Source organism: Anomaloglossus baeobatrachus, chromosome 2 (assembly GCF_048569485.1).
Source record: "Anomaloglossus baeobatrachus isolate aAnoBae1 chromosome 2, aAnoBae1.hap1, whole genome shotgun sequence".
In the NCBI taxonomy this organism is placed as follows: domain Eukaryota; kingdom Metazoa; phylum Chordata; class Amphibia; order Anura; family Aromobatidae; genus Anomaloglossus; species Anomaloglossus baeobatrachus.
Window position 1 is genome coordinate 297141002 of NC_134354.1, and position 19281 is coordinate 297160282.

Here is a 19281-nt window from a genome sequence, read left to right on the forward strand (position 1 = left end):
TATATTCTGGCATCAGAGGATAGACGGATATGGACTAAATATACATAGTTTTATTCCATGCTATTCAGTATTTTTAAATAAAAAAAAAAAAATATATAAATTAAATATATATATTATATATATATATATATATAAATTAAATATATATATATATATATATATATATATATCTATATCTAATCTATCTCTATCTATCTATATCTCTCTCTCTCTCTCTATATATATCTATATCTATCTATCGATCTCTATCTATATATATATAATTGCCTTATTCTGTCTGTCTGTCTTGCTCCAAAATGGTGTCCTTACGGTGACAAACAGCGGATTGGCCGCTGGGCTCGCCATGGCCCCACCCCCCGCACGGATTGGCCGCTCGTCTAGCCTCGCCTCCGCCCCCTAGCACGGATTGGCCTCTCGCCCCGCCCCCCTGCACGCATTAGCAACTCTGCCCCGCCCCGCCCCCCTCACGCATTGCACGCTCGCTCTGGCCCCGCCCCCCGCACGCATTCCCCGAACCGACTCCCAGGTGAGTGCTGTACCCCCGGGAACCCACATCAGCGTGCGAGCGGGGGGCGGGGTACGCTGGTAACCATGGAACACATCGAGTAATATTGTAGCATGGTTACCAGCGTACACCGGCTCCCAGGTGAGCGCATCAAGGTCCTCCAGCGGCGGAACACACACACGCACACACATAAGAACAGACACACACACACACACACACACACACACACACACACATCAGATCGCATCCACACACTTACAACATCCAGTGATATCGCTTGCTTCTCGGCGGCGATACTGTGCGTGCAGTGACCTTCCAGGACCTGCCGGAGGATCACATGGCCGGAAGCATGTGGTATCTCCGGATGTTGTGATTGTGTGAGCGCGTATGTGCGATATCGTCAGTGTGTGTGTGCGTGTATGCGATCTGATGTGTGTGTGTGTTCTGATGTGTGAGTGTGTGTGTGTGTGTGTGTGAGTGTGTGAGTGTATGCGATCGTATCTGTGTCGGCAGCGGAGCACGGCGTGCAGCACAGCTGCTGGGACCGCCCACCGGTGGGCACAGGGAGAAGTGGTGTGTGTGAGTGTATGCGATCAGATGTGTGCGTGTATACTGTCTGATGTGTGACTGTGGAGCACGATGGGGGGTGCACAGCATGGGGGATGGAGCACGATGGGGAGTGCGCAGCATGGGGGATGGAGCACGATGGGGAGTGCGCAGCATGGGGGATGGAGCACGATGGGGAGTGCGCAGCATGGGGGATGGAGCACGATGGGGAGTGCGCAGCATGGGGGATGGAGCACGATGGGGAGTGCGCAGCATGGGGGATGGAGCACGATGGGGAGTGCGCAGCATGGGGGATGGAGCACGATGGGGAGTGCACAGCATGGGGGATGGAGCACGATGGGGAGTGCACAGCATGGGGGATGGAGCACGATGGGGAGTGCGCAGCATGGGGGGATGGAGCACGATGGGGAGTGCGCAGCATTGGGGATGGAGCACAATGGGGAGTGCACAGCATGGGGGATGGAGCACAATGGGGAGTGCACAGCATGGGGGATGGAGCACAATGGGGAGTGCGCAGCATGGGGGATGGAGCACAATGGGGAGTGCGCAGCATGGGGGATGGAGCACAATGGGGAGTGCGCAGAATGGGGGATGGAGCACGATGGGGAGTGCGCAGCATGGGGGATGGAGCACGATGGGGAGTGCGCAGCATGGGGGATGGAGCACGATGGGGGGTGCGCAACATGGGGGATGGAGCACGATGGGGGGTGCGCAGCAAGGGGGATGGAGCACGATGGGGGTGCGCAGCATGGGGGGTGGAGCATGATGGGAGGTGGAGCATGATGGGGGGTGCACACCTCCCCCCAAAACACACACAGACACCCACACCCACTGGGAACCACAAACACTGCCCTACACAGACACCCACACACACAGACAACGCCGCACACACACACACACACACACACAACACCCAACATACAAACACCGCGGCACACACAAATATACGCACATACCGCACAACACACACATTGCACAAAACATACCTCCCCCCAAAACACACACCCCACACCCACACAAACCGCACAACACACAGCGCTCTACAAACAACGCAACACAAACAACACTGCTCTCACCCCCCGCCACACCCAGAACATGTACAGCGCCCTACACAAACACTTGGTAACTACACACAACAAATTATATATATATATTATAACAAAAATCATACATTAACTACACAATACGTAAATTCTAGAATACCCGATGCGTAGAATCGGGCCACCTTCTAGTATATATATATATATATATACATATACATATATACACCGTGTTTCCCCGATAGTAAGTCACCCCCAATAGTAAGACGTAGTGGGGGTTTTGGGGGGGTCGGCTAATGTAAGACGTACCCCGAAAGTAAGACGTAGGAAAAATTTATTTATTTTTTTCCTCTTTACAGTACAGTTACAGCGGCTGAGAGCCCTGACATGCCGGCGGCAAAGCGCTCAGCTGAGCGCCCTGACATGCCGCCGGCAAAGCGCTCAGCTGAGCGCCCTAACATGCCGGCGGCCGAGCGCTCAGCTGAGCACCCTGACATGCCGCCGGCATGTGACAGCTCTCAGCTGAGAGCCCTGACATGCTGCCGGCAAAGCGCTCAGCTGAGAGCTGACACATGCCGGCGGTCTGGCGCTCAGCTGAACGCCCTGACATGCCGGCGGCTTAGCGCTCAGCTGAGAGCTGACACATGCCGGCGGTCGGGCGCTCAGCTGAGCGCTCGGCTACCGAGAAATGTTGAAATGTTGCAGTAATGTTGTCCGTGGTCCATCAGGACCATGGACAACATACAAAATCACACAGCCATGTGCAGCCGCTGGTAGTTAAGTTTCCTTAACTTGCGGTACACTTAGGGTGCAATCGCGGCAAGTCCCCATATGGTACATTGCATGGAGACTTGCTGCGATTGCTGTGGGATTTTTTCCAATATAAGACATACCCCGAAAGTAAGACATAGTGGTACTTTTGGGGGTAAAAAGAAAGTAAGACACTGTCTTACTTTCGGGGAAACACGGTGTATATATATATATATATATATATATATATATATATATATATATATATATATTTGTAAACTGGGTCTGAACTCAGAGAGAAATTAAGATTTTTGGCAATTACCAAAAATCTCTCTCGTAACCTTCATTGGAGTACACAAGAACAACAGTGGGTTAAGTCTGCCGTCACCTGGAGGATGACAATAATAATGCAGCTTAACAAAAATAAAAAGTCTGCTCCTCCAGACCTGACTACAGTGGCATGTAAAAGTTTGGGCATCCCTGGTCAAAATAAATATTGTTGTGAACAGTTAAGTTAAAGATAATAATTTTATTCATTTATATAGCGCTATTAATTCCACAGCGCTTTACATACATTGGCAATAGTGTCCCCATTAGGGCTCACAATCTAGAGTCCCTATCTGTATGTCTTTGGAGTGTGGGAGGAAACCGGAGTACCCGGAGGAAACCCACGCAAACGCAGGGAGAACATACAAACTCCTTTGAGATAGTGTCCTTGGTGGGATTTGAACCCAGGACTTGGGATTTGAACCCCAAGATGAAATGATCTCTAAAAGGCAAAGTTAAAGATGACACATTTACTTTGCATTTTGATGTAATCTATTGTGGTTTTTGATTTGTGCTTAGGATTAGTATCCATTTGTAGAAGCCATCCTCTTTCAACTTCAGCTTTCTTACAGATGGTGTTATGTTTGCGTCAAGGAGTTGTTGAAATGTCATTGAATCCATTATTCCCTCTACCCGTGAAATATGCTCTGTGCCATTAACTACAACACAACCTCAAAGCATGATTAACCCACCCCCATGCTTAATGGTTGGTGAGACTTTTTCCTAAAATTTTGTGCTCTTTTTTTTCTCCACACATACCTTTGATCATTGTGGCCAAATAGTTTTATTTGAACCTCATCAGTCTACATGACTTGTTTCTGCATAAGCCTTGTTTAAATGCTCTTTTGCATACTTCTGACTGAATTTTACGGCGAGGACCCAGGAGAGATTTTCTTCTGATGACTCTTCCATGAAGGCCATATTTCTGCAGGTGTCTCTGAACAGTAGAACAATGTACTACAACTCCAGAGTCTGCTAAATCGTACTGTCTTTTGCAGTCAACCGAGGGTTCTGATTTGTCTCTCTTGCAATCCTATGAGCAGCTCTTGCTTGGTCTTCAAGACCTTATCTTAACCTCCACTGTTCCTGTTAACTGCTATTTCTTAATTACATTTCGAACTTGGAAAGGGCCACTTAAAAAATGCATTGCCATCTTCCAATAGCCTGCTTTGCGGGCATCCACCATTTTCAGAGTGCTAGGCAGCTGCTTAGAAGAACCCATGGCTGCGTTTTTTTGGAACAAGGTTAAAGGATGCTGGATTTTTATAAAGCTGTGAAATTTGCGTCACCTGGCCTTTCCTAACGATGACAGTAAACAAACCATAACCCTAAGGGCAGCGTTACACACAACGATTTATCGTGCGATCGCATGAGCGATCGCACCGGCCCCCATCGTTTGTGCGTCACGGGCAATTCATTGCCCGTGTCGCACAAAGTCGTTTAACCCCCGTCACACGTACCTACCTCCCCAACGACGTCGCTGTGGGCGGCGAACATCCTCTTCCTGAAGGGGGAGGGACGTTCAGCGTCACAGCGACGTCACACAGCGGCCGCCTAATAGAAGCGGAGGGGCGGAGATGAGCGGGACGTAACATCCCGCCCACCTCCTTCCTTCCTCATTGCCGGCGGGACGCAGGTAAGTTGTTGTGCGTCGTTCCTGGGGTGTCACACGTAGCGATGTGTGCTGCCACGGGAACGACGAACAACCGGCGCGCAGAAGGAGAACCGACATTATGGAAATGCACAACGTGTCAACAAGCAACGATAAGGTGAGTATTTTTGCTCGTTAACAGTCGTTCGGAGGTGTTACACGGTACAACATCTCTAACGATGCCGGATGTGTGTCACGAATTCAGTGACCCCGACGACATATCGCACTATATATTGTACCGTGTAACGCCGCCCTAATTGTCTAGTTAGCATCTGAAACCTTGGTCAAAGTTATATATCAGTGCACACAAATCTCCAACGGTGCCCAAACTTTTGCATCAGCCCATTTTCTCTTTCTTGTAATTTTTCAAATTGTAAAAGATGAAATGTTTTATTGTTTTGCCTAAAATACAAAGGAAATGTGTAATCTTTAACTTTATGCCTTTTAGATATAATTTCATCTTTAACTTGCTTAACTGTTCACAATAACAGTAGTTGTCCAAACGTTTACATGCCTCTGTATATCTAGCCTATCGCCAACAAGCTACTAAGTGAAAAAGCAGAAGCAGCAAAAGAACTAAAGAAAAGCAAAACCATCTTGTGGAAAAAAATGTAAATGGGTACCTGAACAAGCACCCCAAGAGAGTGATATGTACCCCCTCAATAAAGGCTACAAAGATGATTTTATAGCTAGTGCCACAAATCATTATTCTCAAGAACCATTGGACGTCCTAAAGCAGTCCCTAGGTTGGGGAAATAAAAATCATACTGTTATCACGTAGAAGCTAGGCTTAGCGACCACTGCCTGCATCACCGTCCTGACAAGACTTGCGTCTGCTGATGCAACGGTTTGAACCCTTAAGGGGGCTTTACACGCTACGACATCGCTAATGCGAACTCGTTGGGGTCACGGAATTGGTGACGCACATCCGGCCGCATTAGCGATGCCGTTGCGTGTGAGCGATTTTGCATCGTTGCAAAAACGTGCAAAGTCGCTCATCGGTGACATGGGGGTCCATTCTCAAAAATCGTTACTGCAGCAGTAACAAGGTTGTTCCTGCGGCAGCCCACGTCGCTTCGTGTGACACCGCAGGAACGAGGAAGCTCTCCTTACCTGCCTGGGCGGGATGTTACGTCCTGCTCAGCTCCGCCCCTCCGCTGCTATAGGGCGGCCGCTCAGTGACATCGCTGTGACGCCGCATGGACCGCACCCTTAGAAAGGAGGCGGTTCGCCGGTCACAGCGACGTCGCCAGGCAGGTAAGTATGTGTGACGGGTCTGGGCGATGTTGTGCGGCACGGGCAGCGATTTGCCCGTGTCGAGCAACAGATGGGGGCGGGTACCCACACTAGCGATATCGGGACTGATATCGCAGTGTGTAAAGCCCGCTTTAGAATAGGTAAACTGATGACCAAGTAGCCATCTTACAGAGTTGCAGCACAAATCTGCCTAGGGGGTTCCCACAGTCAGTATAGTTTGTGCTCTTGCCTGACATGATTCCAGGAAGGCAGATGGAATCCAGCCAGGAATGGTCATCTTAGAATGAGCTACGCCTCAGCGTGGGCCTTCAAGAATTACAAACGAGGAATCTGAATATTTGAATGGAGCTGTGACAGACCCATAGTGCTGCACAGCTCTGACCACATCCAGCTTATGCAAAGAGAGTGAAGGACAAAAGAAAGGACAATTTGCTCATTAAGACAAAACCATCTTAAGGAGAAAGGGAGATAATGGTCTCAATGCCACCATCACTAAATAAAAGAGGAGAACTGGAGATAGACAGGAGAAGCTAGCCAGCTCCGAAACCCGCCTGATGGAAGTAACGGCTATAAGAAAAGCCACCTTCCAGAAGAGGCCAAACGGTGAGCTGTTAATCTACTCAAGATGCAGGAGTGAAGAGCATCCAAAATTATACAGCAGTCTCAAAGATCCAAGTGTGTATGGGGGGCTAGTTGGGGTTTCGGTGGCCTTGTTGCACTAGTGTTGATCTGCGGCTTGGAGCCAGGTCTTTTTGGAGCAGAATAACCAAGGCAGAAACCTAGCCATTGAGGGAACCAAGAGCCAGTCCCGACTTCATGACTGACTGCACAAAGGATAGAAGAACTAGAAGGTAAAAAAGACATAGGCGGGAAGTTAAACTAACACCAATGAAAATAGGCCTGCAAAGGGCAATGGTAGATACGAAACATGGATAGTTTGTATACCCTGAATATGGTCTAAATAACTGGATCAGAAAGGCCTGACACTCTAAGCAGCTTCAACAGCCATGCCTGTTATGATCCGGAACCATGGAAGATCACAATAGATCATTGACAAAAAGGTGACAAGAGCATTGGCAACTAATTTGGCCGCCATCCCCTTACTAACCATCAACACTAGAAGTAGCTGAGGGGTAAACTAACATCCTATGCACCGCGAACCCAGCCGGAGAACTAGCGATTCTGAAGGAAGGATGAATAGCTCTCTGCCTCAGTAATAGACCGCAAAGGTATAGCAAGCCCCCCACATTCAAAGACTACGGTGATATACAGTGCCAAGTAGTATTCAAGCCCCTGCAGATTTAGCAGGTTTGATAAGATGCAAATAAGTTAGAGCCTGCAAACTTCAAACAAGAGCAGAATTTATTATTATTTATATAACAGATGCATAAATCTTACAAACCAACAAGTTATGTTGCTCAGTTAAATTTTAATAAATTTTCAACATAAAAGTGTGGGTCAATTATTATTCAACCCCTAGGTTTAATATTTTGTGGAATAACCCTTGTTTGCAATTACAGCTAATAATCGTCTTTTATAAGACCTGATCAGGCCGGCACAGGTCTCTGGAGTTATCTTGGCCCACTCCTCCATGCAGATCTTCTCCAAGTTATCTAGGTTCTTTGGGTGTCTCATGTGGACTTTAATCTTGAGCTCCTTCCACAAGTTTTCAATTGGGTTAAGGTCAGGAGACTGACTAGGCCACTGCAACACCTTGATTTTTTCCCTCTTGAACCAGGCCTTGGTTTTCTTGGCTGTGTGCTTTGGGTCGTTGTCTTGTTGGAAGATGATATGACGACCCTTCTTAAGATCCTTGATGGAGGAGCGGAGGTTCTTGGCCAAAATCTCCAGGTAGGCCGTGCTATCCATCTTCCCATGGATGCGGACCAGATGGCCAGGCTCCTTGGCTGAGAAACAGCCCCACAGCATGATGCTGCCACCACCATGCTTGACTGTAGGGATGGTATTCTTGGGGTCGTATGCAGTGCCATCCAGTCTCCAAACGTCACATGTGTGGTTGGCACCAAAGATCCCGATCTCATCAGCCCAGAGAACCTTGAACCAGTCTGTCTCAGAGTCCTCCAAGTGATCATGAGCAAACTGTAGACGAGCCTTGACATGACGCTTTGAAAGTAAAGGTACCTTACGGGCTCGTCTGGAACGGAGACCATTGCGGTGGAGTAAGTTACTTATGGTGTTGACTGAAACCAATGTCCCCACTGCCATGAGATCTTCCCGGAGCTCCTTCCTTGTTGTCCTTGGGTTAGCCTTGACTCTTCAGACAAGCCTGGCCTCGGCATGGGTGGAAACTTTCAAAGGCTGTCCAGGCCGTGGAAGGCTAACAGTAGTTCCATAAGCCTTCCACTACCGGATGATGCTCCCAACAGTGGAGACAGGTAGGCCCAACTCCTTGGAAAGGGTTTTGTACCCCTTGCCAGCCTTGTGACCCTCCACGATCTTGTTTCTGATGGCCTTAGAATGCTCCTTTGTCTTTCCCATGTTGACCAAGTATGAGTGCTGTTCACAAGTTTGGGGAGGGTCTTAATTAGTCAGAAAAGGCTGGAAAAAAAGATAATTAATCCAAACATGTGAAGCTCATTGTTCTTTGTGCCTGAAATACTTCTTAATACTTTAGGGGAACCAAACAGAATTCTGGTGGTTTGAGGGGTTGAATAATAAATGACCCTCTGAATAAACTTTTCACAATTTAAAAAAAAAAATAAAAAAAGAAATAACATTCTTTTTTGCTGCAGTGCATTTCACACTTCCAGGCTGATCTACAGTCCAAATGTCACAATGCCAAGTTAATTCCGAATGTGTAAACCTGCTAAATCTGCAGGGGGTTGAATACTACTTGTAGGCACTGTAGGAAAACAAATACACAGATGGATGATAGAATTAGCAAAGGTGAGGCCCCATTGACTAAATAGGAAAGGATAGGAAAGGGGCTGCTGGTGGCCAGAGAAAAACCCTACAAAAATCCAAATACCTGATAGTACAAAAAGTCATATCAGGTGCTCTTGTCAAACCAATGAACAAAAAACAGGAACTGTTACAAATTCAAGAAGCAACAAACACATGGACTTATAGGAGCAAACTCCAAACATAGCTGCAGGGAGCTTCCCAGCTAATCAACAAAGAGGGAAGATTCCTGCATGCAAATGAACTGACAATAACCACAATAAATGACAAACCCAGATAAGAAAAAAAGAACAAAACAACTAACAAAGAACCGAGCACTTATCTGGGGTAGATGTGGTCTGGAGCAAGATGAGAAGGCTGGTAAACTAAAGAACAAATGAGAATCGGCTCAGACTGCTAGCAGACCAAGGTTTAAATAGGCAGAGAGTTAGCAATGGAAACGCCCATTGCTCCAGCACATCTGGTCTCTGTCCAAACCATTCCTGGCCACAAGAGGGAGCGTCACAGCAGCAAAAGCATAACTGAGATTCACAACACATGCCGTTATAATGAGCAACAGTGAATTCTGATGGAAGAGGAGACTCTGGGAAAGGAGAGTTTGACAATCAGGGAAGGTCAATGATGCATTTGTGAGATTTGCCACATACCAGGGTCCTTGGGCCAAACTGGTGCCCTCAGTATGATGGGAACACCTCTCTCTAGTAAAGTGAAGACATGGTCACTTATTGATCTCCTCTACTGAACCAGGATATCATCAGGGGACGACAAGGTGAGTAGCTATGCCAAGTGCCCCCAGCACCGCCCCCTGATGAGATCCTGTTTCAGGAGGGGTGATAGACCCTGCAGAGAAGTGAGTGCAGCCCCAGCCTCCTGGGAGGTCCAGTTTGAGACTTCACTCAAACAAATTGTCACATGAAGTAAAAAAAACAAAAAAAACACACCACATATGAGAAATAGGAAAATAAGAAGAAATGTAGGGAATTTAATAATAAAGCAACTTACAAAAGGCTGTTACGGCTTAAAGATGGGTATTTATAAATGGCTTTATAGGTATTAGACAACCCCTTTCACCCATCTTTTCTGTGTATACCAATGAAGAATCTGAGAAAGATTATTAGAGTGACAGCTCTCTATAAAAACCCCTTCAAGGGGTGAGGGAGAAAAAGGACTCCACTGGATTTCTCGACACATTATCGCAGAATTCAGCATTTTTGAGAGTATAAACGTATAAACTACTCACTTTGGAATTTTCTCAGATTTATAAGGCCATGTTCTCTTATTATTCTACAGAGGAAAAACAAATCATTAAAGGACAATCAAATACCATACAATGTATATACAGTGCCTTACGAAAGTATTCGGCCCCCTTGAATTTTTAAACCTTTTCCCACATTTCAGGCTTCAAACATAAAAGATTAAAATTTTAATGTTATGGTGAAGAATCAACAAGTGGGACACAATTGTGAAGTTGAACGAAATTTATTGCTTATTTTAAACTTTTTCAAAAAATAAATAACTGAAAATTGGGGCGTGCAATATTATTCGTCCCCTTTACTTTCAGTGCAGCAAACTCACTCCAGAGGTTCGTTGAGTGATCCAATGTTGTCCTAAATGACTGATGATGATAATATAAGCCACCTGTGTGTAATCAAGTCTCCTTATAAATGCACCTGCTCTGTGATAGTCTCAGTGTTCTGTTTAAAGCGCAGAGAGCATCATGAAGACCAAGGAACAGAACAGACAGGTCAGTGAGACTGTTATGGAGAAGTTTAACCCCTTCACGACCTTGGACGGATCTATCAGTCATGGAGCGTGACCCGTTAAGCCCTGCTCCCTGCCGCGGGCTGGAGGCGGCGGTCGGCACACATCAGCTGTTTTCAACAGCTGAGATGTGTGCCTGCATGTTGCGAGTGGAATCGCTTCCACTCGCAACATTTAACCCCTTAAATCTCGCTGCCAAAGTCTGGCAGCGAGCTCTATATGCGCGCGGCCATGTTTTTTACTTACCGCTACCCCCACCGGAAGTCACGTGAGTGATCACGTGACTTTCGGTGGTTACCATCGTAGCACAGGGTCATGTGATGACGCCTGCAGCTACGAAGTTTCACTTTCGTTTTCACCCGGCCTGGAGCCGAATGAAACTGGAAGTGACTGAATCTGCTGTTTACAGCTGTATAGCTGTGATCAGCAGATAGATAAGAGCGATCGGATTGCTGATCGCTATAGCCCCCTAGGGGGACTAATAAAATAAAAAAAAAAGTAAAAAAAAAAGTTTTAAAAAATAAAAAAAAATAAAAAAAAAAAACCCTAAAAGTTCAAATCACCCCCCTTTCACCACAGTGAAAATTAAAGGGTTAAAAAATAAATAAATATACACATTTGGTATCGCCGCGTTCAGAAATGCCCAATCAAAATATAAAATCAATTCTGATTGGTAAACAGCGTAGTGGCAAAAAAATTCCAAATGCCAAAATTACGTTTTTTGGTCGCTGCATGTTTTACGCAAAATGCAATAACAGGCGATCAAAATGTAGCATCTGCGCAAAAATGGTACCATTAAAAATGTTAGCTCGAGGCGCAAAAAATAAGCCACTTTCAAGTTAGCAAGTGGCATTTTTCATTGTATGCTTCAATGTTTTTCGGTATGCTTATTATCTAGCTTTGATGTGCAGCCTTATGTACTATGTATTTTTTTGGCTTGCACTCATAATATATATTAGTGCTCACTTCAGTTATCCTAATTAGCAAAAAATAAGCCGTCACTGAGCCATAGATCCCGAAAAAGGAGAATGCTACGTGTTTCGGAAAATGGCGCAAAACGTGCGCCACTTTTATTGGACAAACTTGTGAATTTTTTTAACCCCTTAGATACAAGTACACCTATACATGTTTGGTGTCTACAAACTCGCACTGACCTGAGGCATCACATAGATACATCAGTTTTACCATATAGTGAACACTGTGAATAAAACATCCCAAAAACTATTGTGCGATCACACTTTTTTGCAGTTTTTCCACACTTAGATTTTTTTGCTGTTTTCCAGTACACTATATGGTAAATCCTATGGTTTCATTTAAAAGTACAACTCGTCCCGCAAAAAACAAGCCTTCATATGGCAAGATTGACGGAAAAATAAAAAAAAAGTTACCGCTCTCGGAAGAAAAGGAGCAAAAAACCAAAACGCAAAAACGGAAAGTGCCCGGGGGCTAAAGGGGTTAAAGACGGATTTGGTTACAAAAAGATTTCCAAAACTTTAACCCCTTCACGACCGCGGGCAGTAAAATTACGTCCTATTTTAACGTGACTTAACGACCAGGGACGTAATTTTACTGCCTAAAGTTCATTTGATTGCCGTGGCCATAGCAACGGCTTTCAAATGATGTCACCGGCTGTTTCTTACAGCAGGGGACCTTTGCTTCACCCCAGGGGGGGTGGCATCGCCACCCCCCCATCGACGATCGATGTGATTGGCTGTTCAAATCTGAACCGCCAACCACATCTTTCGCACTGATTTTGGTAAAAATAATGCCAGAAATAGTGCGATACAGTGAGGTCCGGCTATGAGATGCCGTAGCAGGTACAGCAGATCATAGGTGGATCTCAAACATGCCGCCCCCAGCCCCTGCACTACTGATTGGAGCAATCGTGCTATGACGCGCAATCGCTCCAATCAGTGTGCAGTGGGGCGGTTTGATTTGCTGGTGGCCGCCCTCCCCAGGCCTGTGCTGGTCTGGGGACCCTCCCCCAACATGTCTGCAGCGTGCAGCACTGGCTGGTACTAGTGGTACCACGCCACTGCTGCTGCTGCCGCTGTTGTCACGTGGAGCAGGAGCGGTGAGTATTGTGCTCACCTTGCAGCCCCTGCGCGCTCCTGTGATTGCTCCTGCGCGCTCCAGTAATGGCCCCTGCCCGTGCCCCCCTGCGATCTGCCCCCCCCCGCCATCCCAATCTACCCCCCCGCCATCCCAATCTGCCCCCCCCCCCCGCCATCCCAATCTTCCCCCCCCCCCCGCCATCCCAATCTGCCCCCCCGCCATCCCAATCTGCCCCCCCGCCATCCCAATCTGCCCCCCCGCCATCCCAATCTGCCCCCCCCGCCATACCAATCTGCCCCCCCGCCATCCCAATCTGCCCCCCCGCCATCCCAATCTGCCCCCCCGCCATCCCAATCTGCCCCCCCCGCCATCCCAATCTGCCCCCCCGACATCCCAATCTGCCCCCCCCGACATCCCAATCTGCCCCCCCGACATCCCAATCTGCCGGCCTCCCCCGTGATCTCTATTCTGCAGCTCCTCCGGGATCTCCCTCCTCCTCTGCTCTCCCCCTCCCCCTCTGCTGTCCCCCCCGACGTCCCCTTACCTGTCTTCACCGGAGGGGTCCTCCGAGGTCTTCACTGGCCCGATCACATCTGCCTCCATCGCTGGGTCCTTCTTCCTGGGTCTTCTGCTGAGCTGTCCAACTTCCTGCCTGCTGCTCCTGTAAAGCTGTTCCTCCTGCTAATCCTCTGGGTACTGTGAGTATAACTTTTTCTTTTTCTTTTTTTTCCCTCTATCCCCTGTCCATTTTTACACCTCATGCGTCCGTGCGTCCCGCAGAGCGCTGATCAGGGATGCAGATAACGGATCGGCATCCCTGCTCAATTTTTGTCGTGACAAAAAGCATCGGGGATACGGGAAAAAAAAGTCACGCCAAAAATTGAGCAGGGATGCCGATCCGTTCTGTGCATCCCTGATCAGCGCTCGGCGGGACACACGGACTGATGCGATACAAAAAGCGTCGGGGATACGGAAAAAAAAGTATCGCATCTGTCCGTGCGTCCCGCTGAGCGCGGATCAGCATCCCTGCTCAATTTTTGGCGTGACTTTTTTTTTCCCGTATCCCCAGCGCTTTTTGTATCTCATCCAACCGTGCCTCCTGCAGCGGCCGATCAGTGCACTGCGTCTGTGCGTTTGAAAAGTCAGATGGCGTTCCTTGTCTTCTGAGCCCCGCCATGCGACCAAACAATTGATTTCCACCACATATGAGGTATCTGCGTACTCGGGAAAAATTGCACAATACGTTTTATGGTGCATTTTTTCCTGATACCGTTGTAAAAAGAAAAAAAAAAAAGCTACCTTGTTGCTGCAAAAATTTAAAAAAAAAATAAAAAAAAAAATAAATAATTTTCACGGTTCAATGTTATCAACTTTCAGTGGAGCCCCTGGGGGTACAAGGGGCTCACTAAACATCTAGATAAATTCCTTGAGGGGTCTAGTTCCAAAATGGGGTAATTTGTGGGGGAGCTCCACTGTTAAGGCACCATAGGGAGGGGGTCTAAAAACGTTACATGGCGTCCGCTAATGATTCCAACCAATTTTGCTGCCAAATGGTGCCCTTCTCTTCTGAGCCACGCCATGCGCCCAACAATTACTTTCCACCACATGTGAGGCATCTGCGTACTCAGGAGAAATTACACAATACGTTTTATGGTGCATTTTTTCCCTGATACCCTTGTGACAAAAAAAGCTACCTGGTTCAAGTAACAGTTCTGTGGTAAAACAAAAGAAAATTGTATTCATGGCTCAACATCATCAACTTCTGTGGAGCCCCTTGGGGCTCACTAAACATCTAGATAAACTCCTTGAGGGGTCTAGTTTCCAAAATGGGGTCACTTGTGGGGGAGCTCCATTGTTTAGGCACCTCAGGGGTCTCCAACGTGACATGGTATCCGCTAATGATTCAAACAAATTTTGCTGTCAAATGGTGCTCCTTCTCTTCTGAGCCCCGCCATGCGCCCAAACAATTACTTTCCACCACATATGAGGTATCGTCGTACTCAGGAAAAAATGCACTATAAATTTCATGGTTTATTTTTTCCTGATACCCTTGTGGAAAAAAAAGCTATTTAGTTGAAGCACCAGTTTTGTGGTAAAAAAAAAAAAAAATTCTTTTCACAGCTCAACTTTATAAACTTCTGTGAAGCCTCCAGGGGTTCAAAGTGCTCACCAAACCTCTAGAAAAATTATTTGAGGGCTCAAGTTTCCAAAATGGGGTCACTTGTGGGGGGAGCTCCATTGTTTAGGCACCTCAGGGGGTCTTCAAACCCGACATGGCGTCCGCTAATGAGTGCAGCTAATTTTGCGTTCAAAAATTCAAATGGCACTCCTTCCCTTTCGAGCTCTGCCGTGTGCCCAAACATTTGATTTCCACCACATATGAGGTATCTGCGTACTCAGGAGAAAATGGACAACACATTTTAAGTTGCATTTTTTCCCGATACCCTTGTGAAAAAAAAGCTACCTAGTTGAAGCAACAGTTTTGTGGTAAAATTTTTTTTTTTCTTTTCACGGCTCAACGTTATAAACTTCTGTGAAGCCCCCAGGTGTTCAAAGTGCTCACCAAACATCTAGAAAAATTATTTGAGGGCTCTAGTTTCAAAAAAATGGGGTCACTTGTGGGGGAGCTCCATTGTTTAGGCACCTCATGGGGTCTTCAAACCCGACATGGCGTCCGCTAATGAGTGCAGCTAATTTTGCGTTCAAAAATTCAAATGGCACTCCTTCCCTTTCGACCTCTGCCGTGCACCCAAACAATTGATTTTTACCCCATATGGGGTGTCAGCGTACTCAGGAGAAAATGCACAATAAATTGTAGGGTGCACTTTCTCTTTTCTCCCTTGTGAAAATGAAAATGTTATGGCTAAAGTAATATTTTTGTGTTAAAAAGTAAAATTTTCATTTTTTCCTTCCACATTGCTTTGGTTGCTGTGAAGCACCTAAAGGGTTAATAAACTTCTTGGATGTGGTTTTGAGCAGTGTGAGGGGTGCAGTTTTCAGAATGGGGTCACTTTTGGGTATTTTCTGTCACCTAGGCCTCTCAAAGTCACCTCAAATGTGATGTGGTCCCTAAAAAAATTACTTTGTAAATTTTGTTGGAAAAATTAGAAATTGCTGATGAACTTTGACCCCTTCTAACTTCCTAACGAAAAAAAAAGTTCTTTCGAAAATTGCGCTGATGTAAAGTAGACAAGTGGGAAATGTTATTTCGTACTATTTTGTGTGACATATCTCTCAGATTTATGGGCATAAATTTTCAAAGTTTGAAAATTGCGAAATTTTCAAAATTTTCGCACTATTTCCTAAATTTTCACAAATAAACGCAAAAAGTATCGGCCTAAATTTACAACTGACATGAAGTACAATATGTGACGAAAAAACAATGTCAGAATCGCCAGGATCCGTTGAAGCATTCCAGAGTTATAACCTGTCAAAGTGACACTGGTCAGAATTGCAAAAAATGGCCCGGTCATTAGGGTGTTTTAGTGGCCGGGGGTGAAGGGGTTAAACATCCCAAGAAGCACTGTGCAAGCGAACATATTGAAATGGAAGGAGTATCATAACACTGCAAATCTACAAAGACCCGGCCGTCCATCCAAACTTTCATCTCAAACAAGGAAAAGACTGATCAGAGATGCAGCCAAGAGGCCCATGATCACTCTGGATGAACTGCAGAGATCTACAGCTGAGGTGGGAGAGTCTGTCCATAGGACAACAATCAGTCGTACACTTCCTAAATCTGGCCTTTATGGAAGAGTGGCAAGGAGAAAGCTATTTCTCAAAGATATTTGTTTTGTTTAAAGTTTGCCACAAGCCACCTCGGGGACACACCAAACATGTGGAAGAAGGTGCTCTGGTTAGATGAAACCAAAATCGAACTATTTGGGCACAAAGCCAAACTATATGTTTGGCGTAAAAGCAACACAGCTCATCACCCTGAACACACCATCCCCACTGTCAAACATGGTGGTGGCAGCATCATGGTTTGGGCCTGCTTTTATTCAGCAGGGACAGGGAAGAGGGTTAAAATTGATGGGAAGATGGATGGAGCCAAATACAGGACCATTCTTGAAGAAAACCTGTTGGAGTCTGCAAAAGACCTGAGACTGGGACGGAGATTTGTAAAAAATCTACAATGGAATGGTTCATAAATAAACGTATCCAGGTGTTAGAATGGCCAAGTCAAAGTCCAGACCTGAATTTTTATAAAAGTTTAAAATATGCAATATACGAAATTGTTAACTTCACAATTGTGTCCCACTTGTTGATTCTTCACCATAACATTAACATTTTTATCTTTATGTTTGAAGCCTGAAATGTGGGAAAAGGTTTAAAAATTCAAATGGGCCGAATACTTTCACAAGGCACTGTATTTAAAAACTCTAGTCTGACATTTAGTTACAATGTTACACATTAGAATATTAACAATTTATCCATACTTTTTACTGATTGTTATACTACATTGTGCAGAAATGCTTCACCCTCTACCTCCCCATATACACATTGTATCAAAACAAATCACATTTGTGAATATTTATAAATGTGTTACTTTTTTACCCCCTCTTTCTTCAATTTTTACCACCAAACATTTAGACCCAGAATACTATAGGATAAGCATGAGTTGAATCCAGTAACTAAAAAAATACATTTTTTTTTTTTTTTTTTTTTTTTTTTAACAGTACACTTCTCTACTGAGTACAACAAAAGAACAGAATTGTTTACTATTATCAGTATTCCCTCCCCTCGGGAAATTTAGAATAACAGAAAAACTATTACCCTACCTTTTCCGACGCTGTCTCTCTTTCAATCGAGAATGGTAAATGTCAACAACAGCAATTTTTAAACCTGTAGAGAAAAAAAATGTGGAAAAAAATGTCATGGGGAAAAAGCTGCACCACTATGCACAGAATAATTAATGCTTTGAGGTTTAAGTAAATATATATATACTAGAAGGTGGCCCGATTCTACGCATCGGGTATTCTAGAATTTACGTATTGTGTAGTTCATGTATGATTTTTGTTATATATATATATATATATATATATATATATATATATATATATATATATATATATATATATGTTGTGTGTAGTTACCAAGTGTTTGTGTAGGCGCTGTACATGTTCTGGGTGTTGTCTGGGTGTGACGGGGGTGAGAGCGGTGTTGTATGTGTGTTGCGTTGTTTGTGGAGCGCTGTGTGTCTGTAGCGTTGTGTGTTGCGCGGTTTGTGTGTGTGTGGTGTGTTTTGGGGGGAGGTATGTTTTGTGCAATGTGTGTGTTGTGCGGTATGTGCGTATATTTGTGTGTGCCGCAGTGTTTGTGTGTTGGGTGTTGTGTGTGTGCAGCGTTGTCTGTGTGTGTAGGTGTCTGTGTAGGGCAGTTGTTTGTGGTTCCCAGTGTGTGTGTGTGTGTGTGTGTGTGTGTGTGTGTGTGGTGTGTTGTGCAGTGCAGTGCGCGCGTGTGTGTTGGGGGGGAGGTGTGCACTTCCCATTGTGCTCCATCCCCCATGCAGCGCACTTCCCATCGTGCTCCATCCGCCATGCTGCGCACTCCCAAACGTGCACCATCCGCCATGCTACGCACTCCCAAACGTGCACCATCCGCCATGCTGCGCACTCCCCATCGTGCTCCATCCGCCATGCTGCTCACTCCCAAACGTGCTCCATCCGCCATGCTGCGCACTCCCAAACGTGCTCCATCCGCCATGCTGCGCACTCCCAAACGTGCTCCATCCGCCATGCTGCGCACTCCCAAACGTGCTCCATCCGCCATGCTGCGCACTCCCAAACGTGCTCCATCCGCCATGCTGCGCACTCCCAAACGTGCTCCATCCGCCATGCTGCGCACTCCCAAACGTGCTCCATCCGCCATGCTGCGCACTCCCAAACGTGCTCCATCCGCCATGCTGCGCACTCCCAAACGTGCTCCATCCGCCATGCTGCGCACTCCCAAACGTGCTCCATCCGCCATGCTGCGCACTCCCAAACGTGCTCCATCCGCCATGCTGCGCACTCCCAAACGTGCTCCATCCCCCATGCTGCGCACTCCCAAACGTGCTCCATCCCCCATGCTGCGCACCCCCCATTGTGCTCCATCCCCCATGCTGCACCAGCATCAGCCTCTCTACCCGCAGCATCAGCCTCTCTGTCCCCAGCCTCAGCCCCTCTCTGTCCCCAGCCTCAGCCCCTCTCTGTCCCCAGCCTCAGCCCCTCTCTGTCCCCAGCCTCAGCCCCTCTCTGTCCCCAGCCTCAGCCCCTCTCTGTCCCCAGCCTCAGCCCCTCTCTGTCCCCAGCCCCAGCCCCTCTCTGTCCCCAGCCCCAGCCCCTCTCTGTCCCCAGCCCCAGCCCCTCTCTGTCCCCAGCCCCAGCCCCTCTCTGTCCCCAGCCTCAGCCCCTCTCTGTCCCCAGCCTCAGCCCCTCTCTGTCCCCAGCCTCAGCCCCTCTCTG

The 19281-nt window shown here is 46.6% G+C and overlaps 1 protein-coding gene across 2 annotated transcripts in view; it reads right to left on the reverse strand.

Annotated features, from left to right (window-relative positions):
- The window catches only part of TADA2A (transcriptional adaptor 2A), a 187145-nt gene that overhangs the window by 80997 nt on the left and 86867 nt on the right, over nucleotides 1-19281 (reverse strand). For both annotated transcript variants that reach the window (XM_075333839.1, XM_075333840.1), the window contains exons 8-9: nucleotides 17617-17680; nucleotides 10260-10303 (exon numbers count right to left, since the gene is read on the reverse strand). In XM_075333839.1, the coding sequence (XP_075189954.1) occupies nucleotides 10260-10303; nucleotides 17617-17680 (108 nt within the window). The remainder of the gene's footprint in view (nucleotides 1-10259; nucleotides 10304-17616; nucleotides 17681-19281) is intronic.